The 21,840-nt window shown below is 36.1% G+C and overlaps 1 protein-coding gene across 1 annotated transcript in view; it reads right to left on the reverse strand.

Annotated features, from left to right (window-relative positions):
• LOC111515981 (fatty acyl-CoA reductase wat) overlaps positions 1-21,840 on the reverse strand; it is an 82,550-nt gene that overhangs the window by 6,965 nt on the left and 53,745 nt on the right. The window contains exons 4-6 of the mRNA XM_074178158.1: positions 17,042-17,151; positions 6,642-6,834; positions 4,706-4,951 (exon numbers count right to left, since the gene is read on the reverse strand). Coding sequence (XP_074034259.1) covers positions 4,706-4,951; positions 6,642-6,834; positions 17,042-17,151 — 549 coding nt within the window. The remainder of the gene's footprint in view (positions 1-4,705; positions 4,952-6,641; positions 6,835-17,041; positions 17,152-21,840) is intronic.

Below are 21,840 nucleotides of genomic sequence, written 5' to 3' on the forward strand. Positions count from 1 at the left end.
CCCCCCCATGCCCCCTCCCGGGTTGAGTGCCCTGAAGTAAAAGCTTCGCCCCACAACTAATTTGTGAGGAAAACCCAATACTCCACTCTATCCACCCCCGCTCTCCAATCGGTCTTCAACTTACTGATGGACACTTCAGCAAGATTGCCATCTGACCTCTTTTGGTCGAAAGTCAGCCATTAGGTGCTTGTACTTTCTGATAGGTTATTTGTTTTGTCAGGACTATTCCTTCTGAATTTTTGCATGGGGACCCCCAAAAACTAACCGGCGCGGCGGCTATTGTGTTTAGCGTCGAGCATTCCTCAGTGAGTCTAAGGAAAAGTAAATCGTGTTCGCGTTCGACTTGTTCTGCGTTGAACCCACCTGAAAGAGAGTTTATCTGATTAATTTTATGCTTACCTGAGTCGCCTGATGGCGACTCGTGGGGGTGGTCGTTGATTTTGTTTTGTCGGCCTTGGATGTTTGTCCCTTTCTCGGATCCTGGGGTCATCCATATTCAACGCATCGTGTAGATCGCGTGGCGCTGGGTTGTTGTGCGATCTGCGTGTTCTCTCATGTACACGTCCACATATTGCGTGTCCAGGTCTATGTCTCTGTGTATATATATATATATATATATATATATATATATATATATATATATATATATATATATATATATACAGAGACATATATATATATATATATATATATATATATATATATATATATATATATATATCGTTCGCGTTCATAAACGATTGTATCCTCTTCCTGTAAGTCTGTGCGCACTGGCCCAAGACAGTGCAAGCATACAGTATTATGGGCATGAGAACGGTTTCAATCATCAGCAACTTTACTTTCAGCCCCATGTTGCTTCTGTGTCCTCCTATGATAGGTGTCAGGCATTACCTGGCGGGTCTAGACATTCCGATTCTCCGCCGTACGTGAGACTGGAATGTTAATTTCTTGTCTGAGATGACCCCCAGGTATGTCGCTTTGTCGGTCCACGAAATCTCTTGTCCGTTGAAGGTGACGTTGCCTTCCAGTTGTTCAAGCCTGCGAGTGAACAGTATCGTCTGACTCTTATCAGGGTTTATACTGATCTTCCACAGGTTGGCCCACTCCTCTAATCTATCTGCCTCTTGCTGCAAGTATCTTGTGACATGCGTCTGGCTCGTGGATCTCGCCAGCAGGGCCGTCTCTGGCTTGGGCACGTTCGCTGTGTATACGGAGAAGAGGTGTGGCGAAAGGACTGCTCCTTGTGGGACTCCTGCTTCCAGTAGTCGAATTGTTGTCTCCGGCATCGCCTGTCAGCTGGAAAATCTGAATTAGTCTTACCATTGGTTTTATGTATCCAAAATCGCTCATCTTGGCCAGTAGTCCGTCATGCCAAACTCTGTCGAACGCCTTGGAGACGTCTAAGAAGATGGATCCGGTGTTATATCCTTGGCCGAGATTGAAGCCTTCGGTCGCAGTCTACTACCCTCAGGACTTGAAGCTCTGTTGAGTGTTCTGATCTAAAACCGAATTGTTCATCCGGAATGATTCCTAGCTCTCTGGTTTGTTCTTCGAGTCTCTTCAAGATGACACGCTCCGCTACTTTGCTTATGGAAGGCTGTTTTTCCACCTGTCTCTCTGTTTCGTCTACCTCGTTCGTGAATGGGACGTCGTTCTCTCTGCACTGCTTTTCAAAGTTATCCGCGAATGCTTCCTCTTCCTCCTGGTCAGTTTAGACGATTCCTTGCTCGTCGTGTATTTGCGGACATGACTGTCGGGGTCCCTTTCTGAGAACTTGCGGCATTCTTCAAGGAGACTGGTCTTCAGTATTTAGTTCATCCAGACGGGTTGTCCATTGTTCATCTCGGATAGCTTCCAGCTCTTCTTTCAGTATCCTATTGGCTCTCTGCATGCACCTTTTCTCCATAGGTGCGTGAGTCATTTGTTATTTTCTTTTCAGGCGCCTTCATATTCTGATCAATTCTACCGTTTCTGCTGGAAGTTGCTCTAGGAAATTGAAGCGTGTGGCTGGGACTTTCCGTGCGCTTCTTTCCATTGCTTGGATGATCGCCTGCTGCAGCAGACGATCCTTTCTTATTTCGATGTGTGGTATCTCACCCATCGCATCTTGTATGGTGCACTGGAATCTCATCCAGTCGATGACTCGCTTTGTTGGGTTGTCTGTTGCCACTTCACCTCTTCCTATTGTTGATAGGATGGGGTTGTGGTCTAACGAACCTCCGTCTAGTACTTCCATCTCCGTGGTATTGATGTTCTGCACAAGTGCGATGTAAATTATATCAGGGACTTGATCTTCTCGCGGGTAGTATGTTGGGAATTCCGATGATATTACCGCGATATCCTCAAATTCTTCTAGTATTCTGGCTATTTGTCTGCCCCTTTGATTTGCATTTCTGCAGTTCCAGTCGCGCGACTTTGCGTTGAAGTCGCCTATGGTAACTGTTGGGTGATCGTCTGGAAACATTTCTGCCATATCGATTCTCTCTAGTCTTATGCCCTGCGGAGGCAGGTATACCGACGAGATCCTCAGCTGTTCGTAGCGTTTCAGTTTCACTCTGACCGCTACTGCTTCTTGTATGTCTGGTTTTCTGTCTTCGTGTTACGCCAAGTCGGTTTTGACTAGTAGCGCCGCGCCTCCTGGCCTGTCTGTTCTGTATATATTGTATCCCGGGATTCGGTAGCTCTTTCAGCTTCCCATCCATGTCTTCTGTAGTGCCATGATGTCTATGTCTAGACGCGATAGCAGTCCAGTATCTCATTTTTTCTTTCGGTGAAACCGTTCAGGTACCACTATCCTATTGTTGGTCTGTCCGGGACTCGTGCAGGCATCATTGTCGCCCGGGTGCTTGTATCAAAGCAGCTAACACCGCTTGCGCGATCTTCTGCTGCTCAGTCGTTAGGCTGCCTAGGATTTGGACCAGCTCGTTTCCTCCGGCTTTCTGCGCCTTCGGTACTGGTTTTTTTTGGGCTGGTTGCTGACGAGACCTCTGACTCTCCGCTTGTCGAGGCCTGTTTTTTGCTGTTGGTATTTGCCTAGGTTTAGGGAACATTCTACATCCCCTGTAGCTAGCCGGGTGCGCCTCCAGGTAGTTGGCGCATTTTGCTGGAGTGTCTTTTGTCTTTTGACACTCTTTTGTGTCGTGACCTTCGCCGCACTTTACGAAGCGGGCTGTCACGTGGCAGCACCTTTGCGCGTGCCCGAAGAATTGGTACCTGTGGCATTGGGTGACAATCGTTTTATTGATTCTTCACGGCTCTGCCCGCACTATCAGGTTAACACACGTCCAAAGCATGTATATTTTTTCCTGGTCTTTTGGAACTTTTACCAGGGAGAATTTTCCTCGTTTTCCGCGAGGTCATGCGGTGACATTTTATCACCGTATATCCCTGCCTTTGCAGGTCTGCTGTCACGTCGGCCTCTTCAACGTTCTGCATGTAGCGGTTCTTTTTTTTTAAGGTGTATGTGTGGAAGTCCAGGCGGTGGTCTTCCATATATCGCGTACACTTACGCCAACTTTCTTCGTCATCGGTGTGTGTGCAGATGCGATCTTCCGTCAGCCTGGCCCTGATGTATGATATTCTCTTCTTTTCCAGCTCCATGGAAACCCCATTCCACCTTTTGGTGTCGTGCATCACGACTGGTGGCGGTTTTGCAGGGTTTATCGGGTTTGTGTTCGTGTTAGAATTGGAATCCGAACTCGATGGGTTTGGCAGAGTTTGTTCGTTTCTGTTTGGTCTGACTTGTGGCCATACTGGAACTTCTGGTGTTTTGTGCGTTGTTATCTCTGTTTGTTCACGTGTGTCGTCTATGGTCGGTGTTTCCGTTATTGGTAACCCTGTTTCTATGGTTACCGTTTACATCTTTGTCTCCATGTTCACGTGGCTTTCTTTCATCCCTTTCCAGTCGTCTTCGCGTTTTCCGGCTTTTCTTCGTTTCCACGCGTTGGAAACCGTCTTCTGATTCTGTTTCGAAGCTTACCTCTGAGGCTCTTGGCCGCTTGATTGCTCGTGGATCTGCATTTTTCTCCCTTCTTTCAGGGACCATTCCCTTGTTCAGGAATGTTTTTTCCTTGATCCTTGCTGTCTTCCTTCTGCTTCTGCTTTTCCTTGTCTTTGTTGTCTTCCTTTTCTGCTTGGATGTTATCTATCCTGCGTCTCATGCTCTCTATTACCTCTTTCATAGTGTTGATGTCTTCCTCGTATCTTTTGTTTATTGCCCATAATTATCTATTTTCATTCTCCAGCTCCTGGATGATCTCCTCCTTAAGATATTCGTTTTCGTGCTCCATTTTTCAATGAAGCCGTTGACTAGGTCTGAAATGTAATTTTTTTTTATTTAATTGAATTCTTTTTAACGTGTGCTTTCGCACACAGCAGTTCTGAAAAAAACTATCTCTCGTGGTAGTGTGAAAACACTGCACTTTCACTAAGTCGCACTGAATAATATTCGTATCACTGCACTTCAAGTTACACTTCAAGCTTTTACACTCTACGGCGTCTGGAATCAAATGTCTAAACTATACTGACTCAGTTTGTAGATTTATATGAATGTTGATTCTCTCTCTCACTCTTTCGGACTCTTTCTCTCTCTTTCTCTCTGGATGAGTTGCTCATGATGAAAATTAAAATAATACTGATGAAATATTGCAGAAAATCCAAAATTTTTATATGAATCACATTAATTATTGTTTAAAATGATTCTCACCTTGGCTTTCTCAGGGATATAATCAACATTGCATCAATCAGATACGCAGGTATAGTATGCAACAGAAATTTCATGAAATCATAAACGTATTTGTTTTTTATCATGAACAGCATTTGGTACCAAATAGCTTTTTTAAATGGGGCGTAATCGATCATTCCCAACTTGATGTATTGTTTCATTGGTATTAACAGTTTAGTATTTTTGGCAGAAAAGTTCATGACAGGTGGTGATATTTTCCCAGATTTCCTGGAATGAATTTTCAGGAATTGAAAAAAAAAGGAATAAAGAACAAATATTTATGATATACAAAAAGTCAAAGTTATCGGCCAGTGTTAATTTATGAATAGAAACAAAAAGAAACCATCGAAAAATGCCATTGACTCCTAATTGACAGGAGACTTTTGGACAAAATGTTATATAGTCTCCTAACTCTCAGAATCATCTGGAGACCAAGTGATATACTATAGTATCTAAAGCAAATGAACTTTAAACGTTCAGGCCAGTCTCCATATACCTACACAGTAGGTTTAATGGACTGACGCCTATAAGAAAACAACTACTCCCCTGGCTATGCAATTGGCAATACAACTGAAAGAGTCGACCCTCAATTTTGGAACGGGCACACTTGCAGACCGGTTTCGGGCTCATTAGCCACTCGTCAGTGGAAGATAGTGACCATCATCGACCTAAAGTCAATGATATTCCAGAATTGGAATTCTTTCAGAGTATTTCATTCCTCTTCCGAAGTTGGAGCGAACATCACAAAATGTCACTTCATCTAGTGGACGAGGTACTAACCAACTGCATATCCGTAGTTTTCTCGATTCCTCTGAATAAGGAAGAAAAACTTTCTTTTTAGTCAGTGGGCTATGCTTGAAGACTGGCAGTCGAAAAATCAAAAGCAAATGAACTTTAAACATTCAGGCCAGTCTCCATATACCTACACAGTAGGGTTAATGGACTGACGCCTATCAGAAAACAACTACTTCCCTGGCTAATACCACGAAGGGCGTTGGATTATATCCGACAGGCGTCAGTGCAGGAATCTTCACAGAAAATTTCCTGCATATGCAATTGGCAATACAACTGAAAGAGTCGACCCTCAATTTTGGAACGGGCACACTTGCAGACCGGTTTCGGGCTCATTAGCCACTCGTCAGTGCAAGATAGTGATCATCATCGACCTAAAGTCAATGATATTCCAAAATTGAAAATCGGAATTCTTTCAGAGTATTTCATTCCTCTTCCGTGTATAATAAACCCCAAAACAATGTTATCTTATATGCAGTGACAAAATTATACGAATTTTATTTGAGATATATAGAAATATTTTTCATGTCAATATTCAATTGGTATAACGCTATAAGAGAATTACAATTAAAATTATTGTCAATGAAAATGAAATGACGATGAAAAACATTTTTGAAAAAAAATCAAGATTTCATATCACAGGAATTGTGAAATGTAACTGTGTCGAAGCTTGTTTCGAAAAATTTGTTCACCCACTAATATATTTGAAATTCATTCTAGACCACTTGTGGAACACAACAATTTAATGAATAAAGCACCGAAATTTTCACGATAATAACTCATCCCTTATTTGTCATAAGGATCACTAGACCAGTAACTTTGAAAGTAAAATATTCAATATTGACATATCTCATCAGGTACCAGCTGGAATTATTTTTCTACAGAATATACGTAACAGTTGTCAAGATGAATAAACAAATGAAAAGAGAAATGAAAATTTCTATGTTTTTTACCACTTTTATTTGTAACTAACGTTACTGCAGTTTCGTCCTATATGGACATTTTCAACGTAACGTTAGTTACAAATAAAAGTGGTAAAAAACATAGAAATTTTCATTTCTCTTTTCATCATAATCTCCTACCACATAGTAACGGCTACATCCATCAATTTATTGAATAAACAAACCATTTTCTATCTAGATCCCAGGCAAAACAGAGAAGAGCATTAATACACATATCTCCAGGTACCGTATGCGATTTTAGATTATAATCTCCACGAATCACTCTCAGTATACCACAATGTGCTGAAAGTAGAATACCTAGAGGCCCATAAAGGTTGTCTGACCATCCTGAAATTGGTTCTATTGCTGTCGGAGTAACTAAAATAACAAAAAAAATCTTATCAAAACAAGATTCAAAATGAAAGAGTTTACTGGAATTTCATATGTTCAATAACTTTTTAGATTCAGAAATTATGAGTGAAATTAAACTAGCTAGGATTTCATAGTTGAATGAAAGTATATATCTTAGCAGCAGTAGAAAGAAAAAAGATTGTCTCCTCATTGGGAACTCATGAATTCAATATTCCAAATTAGTTCTGTGAATTCATTTCCTTTTTTATTTTACCAATACTGTTTCTTGGCAGAGCTCCCATCGAAATATCTGATATTTGAACTTCCATTTCCATATGAGATACTTTTTCCACCAAACTTTTCAGTTGTTCAATGTTTATATTCTTGGACTTTTTCAGGTGCTCAGAATTTTGTTAAGAATTGAAGTAATAACATATCATTTCGGAATCAGGATGATCGTGGATCGTGAATATTGCCAGTGGCAATATTATATGGACAAGAGTAATATAAGCAAGTATAACTAAACCAACTCAGATTCAGTGTATGGGAGCGATTTTTGAACTTACAAATAATCTATAGAATAAATTGGTATTTCGGCTGTTATCGACATGGTAGAGAACGAAGAGATATAGGTTACTGGAAATTGATTTCGAAAAAATAGAAATGTAGTTGGAGAGGGTAAACTTGCAATTGGACTGTTAGAAACGATAAAGATCTCACGTTATTCTCAGAAGAGGTTTGATGAATTAATAGTATGCTCCTATATCAATGCAAAGTAGGAGAAGCGATATAGATTCATTCGGTGGAAGGCAAACGTTCGTCAATATACAAATAACAAATTAGCAGCTGAAAGTAAGCGTACAGTGATATACAAATGAAATCTAGTAACGAACATTTGTACAGTGATCGCAGAACTTATTTGGAGATGAGATGAGATTTGGAGAGGCTAGACCCGAAGCTCATTCTGAACTGGCTTCACTGAGAAGTTGGACCTGATGTGACAGTGAGACTTTGAGCATGGTGCAGTTGCAGAACATAACTTATGATGTTACTATGATTGACCTACTGGATCACAAGTGTGAAGGTCAGACCAAGCAACTTTTGCATCTTTAGTGTCCCTTCTTATGAATTATCAATGATATTTTTTTTATCAATAGATAGTTTTTTTATACTCGTTTGAAAAAATATTCTGTTTTCCCAAATAATATCCATAGAGGAATATAACAATTGTTATGTGAAAAAGGAAAACTGTGACTTTTAACCCCGGGCCGGGGATGGTTGTCACAGTATCTGGGGCAAGTAGTCACATAGATAGTTGGGGGATATGAAAAAACATTCAAATGAATATTTTCATCGGGAGTGGAATAATATACGAAATAAATTATATCCAAAATAAGAAAAAAGTGTTTCATTTGAAGGAAAAACATATTTGCTACAAATAAATGACTTCCTTCTGGTCACTAAAATACCAAAAATTTACATCAGGCCGCAGTGCTTGTAAATTAAAAATACTCATCCAGCGAAATTATATTTAGTCAGTATAAAATTCAGTGAAATTTCGAAATCACAATTATGGTGAAAGTTTTTGGAATATCCTTGTGAGTCGAACCGAAATAAACACTTGAAGCCATAAGTATGTATCTTTCAAATTCTGTCTTCTATTCGTCGGTGAAGATTTGCCTATACCTTTGATAACCAATTTTTGTTGATAGTATTGATCACACCGTGTTGTTTATCTCTTTGACTTTGAATTTTTTACGAAACCATGTCAGAGTGCGATAACAGTTTATCCCAAGATCACTTCTTTTGCAGCACGCAGTATCACTGCGTGCAATACTAGTCGATTAGACTTTCTCATACGATGTCATGACTTCCATTGTCTAATATGATATAAACTGATTAGAAATCCTTGAAAGAATCTGTAAAAAATCAATAAGATCAGCTGTAAAATAACAATGTTATTGATGAAAAAACTGAAATTACAATGAAGTAACATACAAGAAACAACCAAAAAAATGAAAATAATTGAACTATCAACCCGAGCTGAAAATAAAAAAAATATTAACAATATTATTTTTAATTTTCGTTTCTTGTTAATAATGTTTTTTAATATTTCAGCTCGTGTTATTAGTTCAATTTTTTTTTATTATTTTGGTTGTTGCTTGTATGTTATTATATTGTAATTTCAGTTTTTGATTGACAAAATTGTCATTTTTCAGCAAATCTTTTTTACAGATTGTTTCAGGAATTTCGAATCAATTTATATCATATCAGAGAATAGAAGTCCGAACTGATGAAATGCACCACGAAACATTGTCAACCACTTTCAAACACACATATATGGTGTTGGTTGTCACATGTGACTACCAGCCCCCGTCAAGCTGAGACAACACATTTCAAAATATAACCCCCTGAAATAACTCTGATTCGATATCCATTCATAAAAACGAATAGTGATATCATGAACCACATATGTCACATCAAAAATACATGAAATTATATATATATATATATATATATATATATATATATATATATATATATATATATATACAGTGTGACCCATTTAAGATGGAAGCACCCTTATAAAACTTACATTTTTCAACCGATTGGAATGTTTTTTTTGTTAGGTAGATATTCAAAAAGTCTATTAGGACACCAAATATCATGAATAAATCTCAATTTCCAGAGCCAACTAATCTTATTTTTCAAGGTCAAAAATCTAAAAAAATTACTAGCGATTTTTTTAGAAAAACTCTGACTACACCACTGGATTTGTGACATTTTCAAATGGGTAACATGTAAATTACGTTGAAATGCGTCAATCAATAAAAAAGTTATAAAGGAATGAAATTTGAAAAATATGCCGTTTAATCAACCCACCAATTCATGTTCAGGAATTTTATGAAAATTCAGAATACACCACTGTATTCAGGATGTCTTGAAATATCACTGGTCACAGTTTCATCGAAATCTGTTCAGTAATAAAAAAGTTATAAGGGAATGAAATTTGAAAAATATGTTGTAAAATGAAATTTTAACAACGTTCTTACTACACCACTGTTGATTATTGAAAAAATTATTGGGGTGATTATTGCAATGTCGTACAATTATAACATGTGAAAATCATGATGGTAAAAATAGTCTATAGGTATTTCTCGAAGTGGAGTGGATACATAAACAAGTACAATCAGGAGAGAACTCCTGGTTAATCTTCATGAAAACAATTTCAACAATATAAGACAAGTCTAATGTACTCCCAATAGAAATTATAACGAAAAAAATATGCAATGGATAATAATTATTATCATTCCAGTAGGTAACGTCAGTTGTGATTTCTTCCTTTTGTTGAATAGCAAAAAATGAGATTTGCAATTTTAACTGCCTGTTATTCAGAATGCATTAATGAAATGAACAAGTTAGCTGTGACTTACAGTTTCTCATCTATTTCTTTGCGCATGAATTGTCATTTTGTTAAATTGTCATTTTGTTACGCACCATTAGTGAACTGAATAATTTGTGTTTCAAAATAAAAACAGATAATGGCTCAATTGTCAATTCAAGAAAAAATCGAAATTATACGTCTTTCCGGTGATGATTACCGGAGTGAAAGAGAAGTAACTAAAATATTCAATGAAAGACACCCAAATCGTCCAGCCATAACACTTGGTTACCAAAAGATAGAAATACAAATGCACGGAGCCACCAACAGGAGCCAACCGCACATTTGTGGTTTCAGTTGATAGATCTCGTGTTCACAAGAAAACTATCAAAATCACCACGGAGGCAGCTATAGCTACCTGCGTGACATCCGGGTCCAGGAAATTATACAAATATGAAAGTTATTGAGTGTCTTGATATAGAAACAGAAGTTAATATCGGACATAGCACTCATGAAAGTGGCAAACCATAGACACGTGTTTCGGGCTTTTGGCCCATCATCAGTATGCCCATCCTTACACTTGGCTGCACCATACTGATGATGGGCCAAAAGCCCGAAACACGTGTCTATGGTTTGCCACTTTCATGAGTGCTATGTCCGATATTAACTTCTGTTTCTATATCAAGACACTCAATAACTTTCATATTTGTATAATTTCCTGGACCCGGATGTCACGCAGGTAGCTATAGCTGCCTCCGTGGTGATTTTGATAGTTTTCTTGTGAACACGAGATCCATCAACTGAAACCACAAATATGCGGTTGGCTCCTGTTGGTGGCTCCGTGCATTTGTATTTCTATCTTTTGGTAACCAAGTGTTGCCCATCCTTACACTTGGCTGTACCATACTGATGATGGGCCAAAAGCCCGAAACACGTGTCTATGGTTTGCCACTTTCATGAGTGCTATGTCCGATGTTAACTTCTGTTTCTGTATCAAGACACTCAATAACTTTCATATTTGTATAATTTCCTGGACCCGGATGTCACGCAGGTAGCTATAGCTGCCTCCGTGGTGATTTTGATAGTTTTCTTGTGAACACGAGATCTATCAACTGAAACCACAAATGTGCGGTTGGCTCCTGTTGGTGGCTCCGTGCATTTGTATTTCTATCTTTTGGTAACCAAGTGTTGCCCATCCTTACACTTGGCTGCACCATACTGATGATGGGCCAAAAGCCCGAAACACGTGTCTATGGTTTGCCACTTTCATGAGTGCTATGTCCGATATTAACTTCTGTTTATATATATAAATATATATATATATATATATATATATATATATATATATATATATATATATATATATATTGTATTCCCAAAGTATTTGAAGATTCAAATACTTTGGTAATACAAGAAATTTTCGAGATACCCCTGTAATTCTGAATATCATTTCTGTTTCCACTTTCAAATACTGGACAAAGGAAAGATTTTTTCCAAACACCTGGAAAAATCCCTGTATCAAATGATCTTTGAAAAAATATTTCAAGGGGATGTGATAAACTGTGACAGCAATTCCTTAACAATACTGGCGGAATTCCGTCAGGACCCGCGCCCTCTGAGACATCTAGGTTTTTCAATTCATTTTCAATTAACACTTCACTGGAGGTGTGGAAAGATCACGTGTTAATATCATAATTGGTATGATCTGGTACATAATTTTGAACAGGTGAATGAATCGAAAAGCAAGATTTGTAATGTACCGCAAAATCATCGGCAATAGTTTTAGGGGTGTCAAAGTTCAACCCATTGTATGTCATAATAGTAGGTAACCCTTTATCTTTCCTCAATGAATTGAAAAATGACCAAAAATATTTCATGTAAGTAGGGATCATATTTTCTATATTAGATAGATATAGCAGGTAACATTTATCTATATGATACTTGCTGTCTTTGCGCAACTTGGAGTATTCTTTGTAATCACAATCCAATTTAGTTTTTTGAATTTCTTGAATAAGGAGTTTTTTTTTTTTGATAAGTTGAATCAGAAAGGAACTGTACCATTTAGGATACTTTGAACTAGTTATATATCGCTGTGGCACAAATCGAGTAAAACCTCCAAATAAAATTTCATAAAAGGATGAAACTGCTAACTCAATTTCCGAATTGAGCTTAGAAGACCAATTAATGTCGGTTAAGTAGCTATTCAGCCCTTCGTGATCACCTTTATGAAATAAAAATTCTTTTTCTCTATATCTGATCGTAGGCGTAGGAGTAACATATTCTCAAAATCTAATTTAAGCTGGAGTGGAGGGTGATATGCATCTGCTGGAAAATTATTGAGCAGTGTAGTATCAGAGTCTTACGTCAATTGAAATATGCATCAGAGAAAACTGAGTCCAAAATTTTATCTTTAAAATTTTCAACATCATTATATTGCTGAAAGTCCATAAAGAGCAGTTCGTCGAGCAGAAATTCTACACGCTGGTCAGGTAAATACTCTGGAATCAAAACTTCTTCCTCATATGACCAAGTAATTCGGGGAAAGTTGAAGTCACCCACAATAATGAAATTTGCACCTATGTGATGTATTTTCACCTCGATAATATGCTCAACAAATCTATGATATGCATCGAGAGATGATTCAGGAACAAAGTAAACGACACACAATACAATCGATTTGTTGTTGATCTTAAGTTTCACCCAGACATCTTCAAACAAATTAGAATCAGAAACTCTTATTTCTGTAGCGTTAAAGGATGATTTAATTGCTATCATAACACCACCTCCACACGAACAGTTAGTACTATTGTAGTCACGATCTTTTTTTAAAATAAGATATTCAGAGTTACTGATTTCTGAATTAGCAAAAGTATTATTCAGCCAAGATTCCGTAATTGAAATAATATCTAAATCGCTTATCAGGAGTGCTCTATTCAGATCATCCATTTTTGTTCTAAGACCTCGTATATTCTGATAATAACAAAAAAGGTTATCTTGTTTACCTTTCGCATTTTCGCAATATAGGAACATCATTGTTATTTTTGGTATGTATTACCTCAAATCGATATTTCTCTTTTCTACTTCTAAAAAAGTTGTCTTGGAATTGATAAGGTCAGTGTTATCAACATTCTCGCCCGCCTTGACAATTCTTACATCACTATCTCTTTCTGGTACTATAGTACTTCTACTCAAGTCCACACAATCCCCATTATCTACAATCTGCCCTGATGGCATTCTCTCACCAATATTGACTTCAATTGATTTTAAAGCTAGATATATGTCTTTAGTCCCTACTATAAACCTGTTAACTTTGTCACAAATGCACATTTTGCTATTCAATATTTTTGGGTCTACTAGATATTGTATTGATGTATTTCTTTTTGAATTGCGATTTCTACCAATATACACATTTACATTATTTATAATTATTCTGTCGAGAGGTCAATTTTGTTCTATGATTATCAGCAGATTTGTGAAATTACTTATAGGTACTAAATTTCTCAAAGCTCTGTTAAGACATACCTGATTACTGATATTATGAGTGTTAAACATTACTAGAACAAAATCGTCCCTTCCATATTGTGTCACCTGGCTAAATGGGTTCTCTGTGAGCTTGGCGATTTCTATATTATATTGTACATATTCCTCAATTGTAAAGTTTTCATTATCGATAAATTTTTCCAAAACTCTAGAAAACCCCTTTTCATAGTCATCACCCAGGATAAATACACGTTTCTTCATCATATCACTCGATAGCAAATGTTGAGATGCCCTTGGTTGATTTATATTATCAGAATTGGAAACATTCATGACAGTTTCATGATCACTTTCAGATGTGACCGTACTAACAACTTCTTCAATTTCTTCGAGGAGGCTCAGTGAATTTATATCTTGTTGCTTTATGTTGGTCGCCGCGAATGTTTCATCCTGCACGGTGACTGTAAAACCATACAATTTGTCATGTCCCTTTTTATTTTTATTTTTGATATTTTTTTTGACATGTTTATTATTATTCTTACAGTTTGCTTTATTTTTTGCATTGTTCGAAATATCCATACTCTTACAAGAATCCAAAAATTCAGGTTGGATTGCATTATCGTTATTTACCACCCTATTTATTGGCTCAGGATTATCTGGAAAAGTATTTCGCTTTGGCAACAATGTATTGGTATATGGTGTCTGTGTAGATGCATTATTTGTATTCAGCTCGGCTGTTTTTTCCTGTTCATTTCTATTTTTACATATCTGAGTATTGCTTTCTGAAAAAACTGGTATCATCAACTTTAATCGCAAATATGTGCATCTTTGTTTCTACGAATGCTTTCTAGGTCTTCGTTACGCGCAGGCCGCAAAAATTCCACCCTTTCTCTTATTCTTGACAAACTGTTAATTCACCATTTTTTTTGCCACAGTTACTCCCCTTCACCCTACTAAAAATAAAATTGTAAAATAATTTGTGCTGGATGTAGAAGAGTTGGCAGCACTGCTGAAACACATTTACTGTCCAGAAAAGAAAGAATTATATTGTTTTGTTCACAGCTGATATTTTGTTCACTGTCAACCTAACCTTACTTTCTGGTTTCCAGTACATGTGCTCATTAAATTGTCTAATCGCTGACAGGTTTTGTTATATTTGTGGTGAGTTTGTTATTGAAAAAACATCAAAGAAACATTACAGACTTTGTGAAAAAAGTTTATTTTTCATATTTTGGAATCAAACTTGATCAGTGATCAGGATAAATCTTGAACCTCGCATAAGGTATGTTATGTTTGTGTTGAAGATCTTAGAAAATGGTCAAAAAAAGGAGAAAAATGTCTTTAAGTACGCTGTTCCTGTTTTATGGAGGGAACCTAGAAACCACACTGATGATTGCTACTTCTGTAGTATTGATATTACTGGCCATAACTTGAAAAACAAGAAGGTAATAAGCTACCCTAACCTAACATCCGCCATCCGACTAGTAGGGCACGATGTAGATTTGCCGGTCCCAGAAACTCCTGATGATTTGAATTCTGTTCAAACTGAAATGTTTTCTGATGTACTGTCAGATAAAGATGAGCAAGATGATGGAGAGTTCCAATGTGCTACAGCAAATATAGAGCCTAAACTATTTAATCAGATTGAGCTTAACGACTTAGTTAGGGATCTTGGGTTAACAAAAGAAAAAGCTGAATAGGTTGGTTCTAGACTGAAAAAAAAACTTTTTGGCAGTTCGAACTAGCATATATGTGTATAAGAAGAGAGATCAGCAGTTTTCGGAATTTTTTCGAGGTCTGATCAAAGAGTTTAGTGTTGAATACAAAAAAAAACTGAAGGCTGTTTATTGATTCTTCCAAAACTAGTTTGAAAGATGTTTTATTACACAATAGTATACAATAGTTGGCTATTCTGTACATATGAAAGAGACCTATGAAAACCTAGAAATAGTGTTGAATAAAATTGGCTATTTGGCTCATGGTTGGATGATATGTGGTGACTTGGAAGAAACGTACATACTTCTTGGTCAGCAAGGCGGTTTTACCAAATTTCCATGTTTTTCATGTGAATGGGACAGTAAAGCAAGGATCAACATTAGTGCAGAAAGAACTGGCCTGTGAGGAAGTCTTTAAAACCCGGTTGAAAGAACATTCTCCGCAAAAGCCTTGTAGATCCTAAATACATTCTCTTTCCACCTCTTCATATAAGGTTAGGCCTCATGAAACAGTTTGCAAAAGCATTGCCTAAAGATGGACCTTGTTTCAAGTATACCTGTCAGAAATTTCCAAACTAATCAGAGGCTATACTTGAAGAAGGCGTCTTTGTAGGACCCGATATTCGAAAAATGATGTTCGACGTGAACTTTGAAACCACAGTAACCATACATGATGAAGAAGCATTAGTATCATTCTACATCTACTATTGATTTAATTTTTTTTTATGTATGTTCCATATTTTATCACTTAATATTTTTCAACTCCAATCTTTACTATGTATATGACGATTTCCATGCTTGTAAAAAAGTCTCAGGAAAAATAAAGTATTGTATTGTATTGTATTGTAAGCAAGTTGTTACAAAATTCTTAGGAAATGCAAAAGACCCAGAATATCGTAGCTAACATGTATAAAAATTTTAAGAAACTTGGATGTTTGATGAGCCATAAAGTCCACTCCGTGAACAGTCATCTTGATGACTTTCCGGAAAATTTGGGAGATGTTAGTGAGGAGTAGGGTGAGCGTTTTCATCAAGATGTTAAATCGATGGAAAAACGTTACCAGGGCCGCGGGAACATCAACATGATGGGAGACTATCTGTTGGTCACTTCACCGTGAAACTCAACAATCGACTCATCGCAGGTAAAACTACACAGGAAACTTCAAAGAAAAAAAAAGGAAGTATAAACCAATTTTATCTGACTAGTGAAACCTAGATTACACTATATCATTATCTCAAGTAACGTACTGTAAATAAAAACCATGATAGTGAGTTAACATAGTGTTTCATTAATTTTACCGTATACCGTACAGATTTCAAATTATATAAGAAAAGTTAATTTCTCAAAAACTATGAGTGATATAAAAAAAACTAACATCAGATTTGGATTCAGCACACAAAAATATATGAAAATCAGCAATTAAAGTGAACAAAGTTTTCAAAAACATTTTTTTATTGGCCTGTGTAATGAATATATGTTTTCAATCTGATATTCAAAATCATATGAGTATGGAAAACTAATCTGCTTGAATGAATTGTAATAACTAATGGTTGTAATAATCTCTTCTTCTGAAGTTGTTTCATTTTATCTCATTCTGATATATTACGAAACATATTAATACTATATATCTGATAACAAAAGTAATATTGTAGTACTCACCAATTGCTGGCCTGAATAAGGCGACAGGAATATCATATTCTTTCGAAGTTAATAAACTTTCTGCAACAGCTTTCGTGAAGACATACGAATTGGGCCATTTACCTATCAACCTGAAAAGTTAATCACTTCATATAAGGCTGTGGGCAGATTTTCACAATCCCTTCCCCCATAGTTTAGAATTGAAAAAATCCTAAGTGAATGAACGACAAACCTGTCATAAATTGTATCTGTAAATGTTATTGTTTAGATCTGCATGGAACTCTGCGTGATATTGACAGGATTAACTTGACACAACAAGTTCAGCAAAACCTACGTAATATAATCAACAGTTTGCAAATGTACACATACCTTAATGAAGAATAGAATAATTAAGATTCTACCAAAAAATATATCGATTATATTTTTGGTGTGAAAATGTGTAATTGTATATTTTCTGATGAAGAATTCTACTACATATAGTTTGTGATATTTCCTAGTTTTCTATCCATTTTGCTCAGAAACCATGACTGAAGAATTAGTTTTTTGAAATGAATGAATTTATTATAGTCGAACATATCGAGTGAATAGAATAATTGAGAGCAAAAATCTTATTATTTTTCGATACTGTCATCGATAAATTGAATTAGTTTGAAATCCATTTGAGATGCATTATAGATACTATTCAATATTTTCATCTAACATATGCTTTGCTCAACTCATAATATTTATTCTGAATTTTGAAACAGAGCCGTAGTAAAAATATGCCCTAAAAACTCTAGTCCACTTGAATTCAAAGATTTGCGTCCAATAAATGTCCTGCCAACTTTATCGAAGGTACTCGAAAGGGCTGTAGAAGTACAATAAAACCAAAGAAACATATTGATCAGTATTCAGTATTACCTGTAACGCAATCTAAATTTCGAAAAAAATATAGTTGTACAACGTCATTCCTTCATATTATTGATGATATTTTTTGAGCCTCAGACAAAGATGAGGCTACTGTTAAGGTCATGCTGGATTTCGATGGTATTCTTTTTGGCAACAAAAATAAACGAGATGGGATTTATATAGTGTAAATATTGTACAAAAAAATAAAGTACTTCAAAACGTAAGTGAAGTCAAAAGTTAAGGTATGATATTGGTCTCCATTGAAATTAGAAAAATACATAAATCAACTTATCCAACGTCATACTTCACTCTCAAAACTATATATGGCAATAGATGTTTCCTCCCTATTCAAATGAAGTCTAATTTGTGTGGGTCATTAATTCTGTCCATATTAAATTATGCAGATGTACGCCATGGTTCATTCTTGTCCAGCCAATATTAAATAAAAGTACAAAAAGTACAAAACTCATGACCACGATTAATATTTGGTATCCGAAGAAGAGAACATATTTTACACGAATTGAAAGATAATGATTGGCTGAATATGAGCAATAGAAGGAAATTACATGCTGCTGTTCTTTTTCAAAAAATTATTTTTGATATAACACCCTCATATTTGCACAGAAAAATCACCTATGGATTCGTTATACATAATCTAAATGTTCGATGTGAAGGAACTCTTTCACCGCCAATTTTCAGATTGGAAATATTCAGGCGTAGTTATACTTATCAAATCTGTTCAATATACAATCAGCTCCCTACCTACAGTTTAGGAACATTCAAGAAGGCCTATAAAAAACATTATTTGTTTTCGATTCCTGATATACGTACGATGGAAATTATATTAGAAATAGTTGAAAATATTTAACTTTCATTCTTTTATTCTTTTATATTGTTAAGTTCAACACACCTAGCGATATAATTGAGGTTGAGTGGAAAAACAGTTCATGATCTCATAAACTGAAACTCAACTTTTGCTTTGGGCCAAATTCAGATTACATATTAATTTTTTTTCATTTTATATATGGAAGCAAAAAAATCGTTTATTATCATTATCATGAATCAATAGTGTCTGTTACTTGATTCCTTGGCAATTATTGAATATATTGGGTAATTCCTAATTGAATGCTGATCATCCTATGATTTTTGACCAAATATTCATCATTCATGATTACAGACACAAGACTCCCTTTCCGCTAGTGTATTCATTATTCAACATCAAATCGCACGATAGCAAGATTTATGTTTGAAGGTGACTGACAATGTTTCATGATGAATTTCACTAGTTCGGACTTCCATTGTCTACTATATAAAATGATTTGAAATCCCTCCCAACCAGCAAAGTTGTTTTATAATTCCATGGTGTTGCAACAATTTTATTTTATTAGTATTTTATAATTACTTCCAAAATGCTAATTGATTGTATTAGATGATCGGTGAACACAATACAGTTGTAGGCAATGAAAGTGTTTTATAAATTTGTCATAGAAACGTTTATGAAATAAAATTAAAAAACCATTATAAAATAGTCAGGAAATTATCACAGAAACGTTTTTACAACTAACTCATAAAACTTATTTTCCTATAAAAGTGAATTGTTATGTAGCAGTTTTATAACACTTTTCTGCGAGATTTTTATGACAGTTATAAAACTATTTCAAGCTTATTTTATAACTGTTTCCTGTAGCTTTAATGAAATTATTTCATTAAAATGCTTTCAGAAACAATTTTATTTTCATTACCATATTGTCACTTCAATGATAATTTCCCAACTATTTTATAGTATGGTATATTTAATACAATTCAAAAACACTAATATAACTGTTATAAAATCAAATTACTTTTGCCAATATATATTTGCTGCCACCAAGAATAAAATGCAGCATTTAAGAATAACCAGCTGACATCGATTCCTAATCACAGCTTTGGAAAATTCTTCAAAATTCTAGTTGTATTTAGTAAGAATATTTTTGTTAAGTTATTCAAGTGGGGCACCATCGATGTCGTGGTGGAAATTAGTTCTTAGGCAAGTTCTAAATATTGATTTTTATTGAATATAGGTACCCCATAAGTAAATTCAATATTTTCAAGGCATTGGGTTTAGTAACTCAACCTTATTATTCACAATTTGGAAGACTGTAAAATACAAAGGGTTTGCACTTTCAAGTTTCAGTTTTTAGTTATCTATTTAGAAAACCTGGATATTTTGTTCTGAGTGAAGCAGTTTCGTGTTACAACTCTTTAAATGATTCATTCTTTAAATGATTCAATAAAAGATTCATAACTCTGGCTTTTTCACACTTTTTGTGACAACTTTTTTGGATGAAAATAACCCTGCTTGCTTTTTGGGTTGCATAGAATTGATAATTTTTTCTTGTTCTGTATCGTCATTAGTAGGAGATTTGAGCCGGTTCTAAGCCTCCCCCCACCACTATGACGTATTAATTGCATTTTTTGTTGTTGTTGTTTGGTGAAGTCAAGGTGATGTGACCTTGAAGGGTCTGGTGCATGGATCGTTTGGAATTTTTTTTCCGCTTCTAAGTCTCCCCTCACCACTGTGACGTATTAATTACTTTTTTTGTTGTTTAGTGAAGTCAAGGCGATGTGACCTTGAAGTGTATGGTTCATGGTTCGTTCAGATTTTTTTTCCATATGAGATTTTGTGTGTGTGTGTGAGAGAGAATGCACGGTACAGGGTTTCATCATGTGCTTGTCTATATACAAACATACATCTGCATACTTCGAAGATCCTCCAAGTAATGAATGCTCCATCGGTGTGAGGCCACCAAGTTAGTAGTGGTGTGACGTCACAGCAGCAGTAACCGTTCAACGGTGAGAGAGCAAGATGTTCACTCCACGACGTCTGGCTGAGTGATGCGTATTCATCGGTGTGCCCTCACCTCTCTCGAAGTGAAGAAGGCTGTGACGTAACGCATCGCTCTAGCCTCGCTATCGATGGTGATACGCAGGTGGCCGAGGACTGTGCTAACGTCTGCCCTCTCCGAGAGCACAACGACCACTGCCTGTTCGTATCGGCATCTGTTATCGCATCCAGTTGGGAAGTGGGTTTGGCTGTGACGTCAGGCATCTCTAGTGGGTAGCAACTAGCAATGTGAACCTTTCACGGTTTGATGGTGTTGGTGACTCGCGCTCTTCAGCATAAAAGAAATGCATGGCACACTATAAAATCAGTAGACGAATATATCTGAAGCAGTAAGCAATTGGTAGAGTGTTATTCAGTTCGTAATAGAAGGAAGACGGTGAGTGTATTTTGCTGTTGGGAATTATTCATATTTCAATACATATTTTCATCATGTCCGTTTCAAAAGTAGACTTAAATAAAATCAATAACTTGATTGTACAGGAGGTTGAAATACTAGAGCAAAAGGCTTTATCATCATTACCAATTGATGAAGTATATACAGTGTGTCCAAGATAAGGATCCTAAGCATGGGAATCTCAGTACCTATTGGAGATACAGCTTAGGTTAAATTAGGGAAAAGTTGTGTTCTTTAAAGCTTATTTACTTGCCATTTAGAAACTTGAAGAATTTTCATGGCCTGCTGAGATATTTGGGAAAAACGAGAATTTGACAATATCAATTTTATTTTTTTCTGACTTTATTTGGAAAGATATCAAAAAAGATATCAATTTTTCCTTAAACTAAAAAGAAAACAATGGCATGTGTTACATCGTTAAATTCGTAATAAAAAATGGAATCAGATACAGGGTGTACTTTTTTTCGGGCTATTTGAAAACGAAACGTCGGATATAAAAACTAAAAATACCATCGTGTAGTACCTTGAAAGTGCCAATGAAAAAGTGGTATTCGTTTTTTGATATCTTTTCAAATAAAGTCAGAAAAAAATAAAATTGATATTGTCAAATTCTCGTTTTTCCCAAATATCTCAGCAGGCCATGAAAATTCTTCA

The sequence above is a fragment of the Leptinotarsa decemlineata genome, unplaced genomic scaffold, assembly GCF_025532065.1.
Source record: "Leptinotarsa decemlineata unplaced genomic scaffold, Ldec_3_MD MMD2_tig00003557_RagTag_RagTag, whole genome shotgun sequence".
Lineage (NCBI taxonomy): Eukaryota > Metazoa > Arthropoda > Insecta > Coleoptera > Chrysomelidae > Leptinotarsa > Leptinotarsa decemlineata.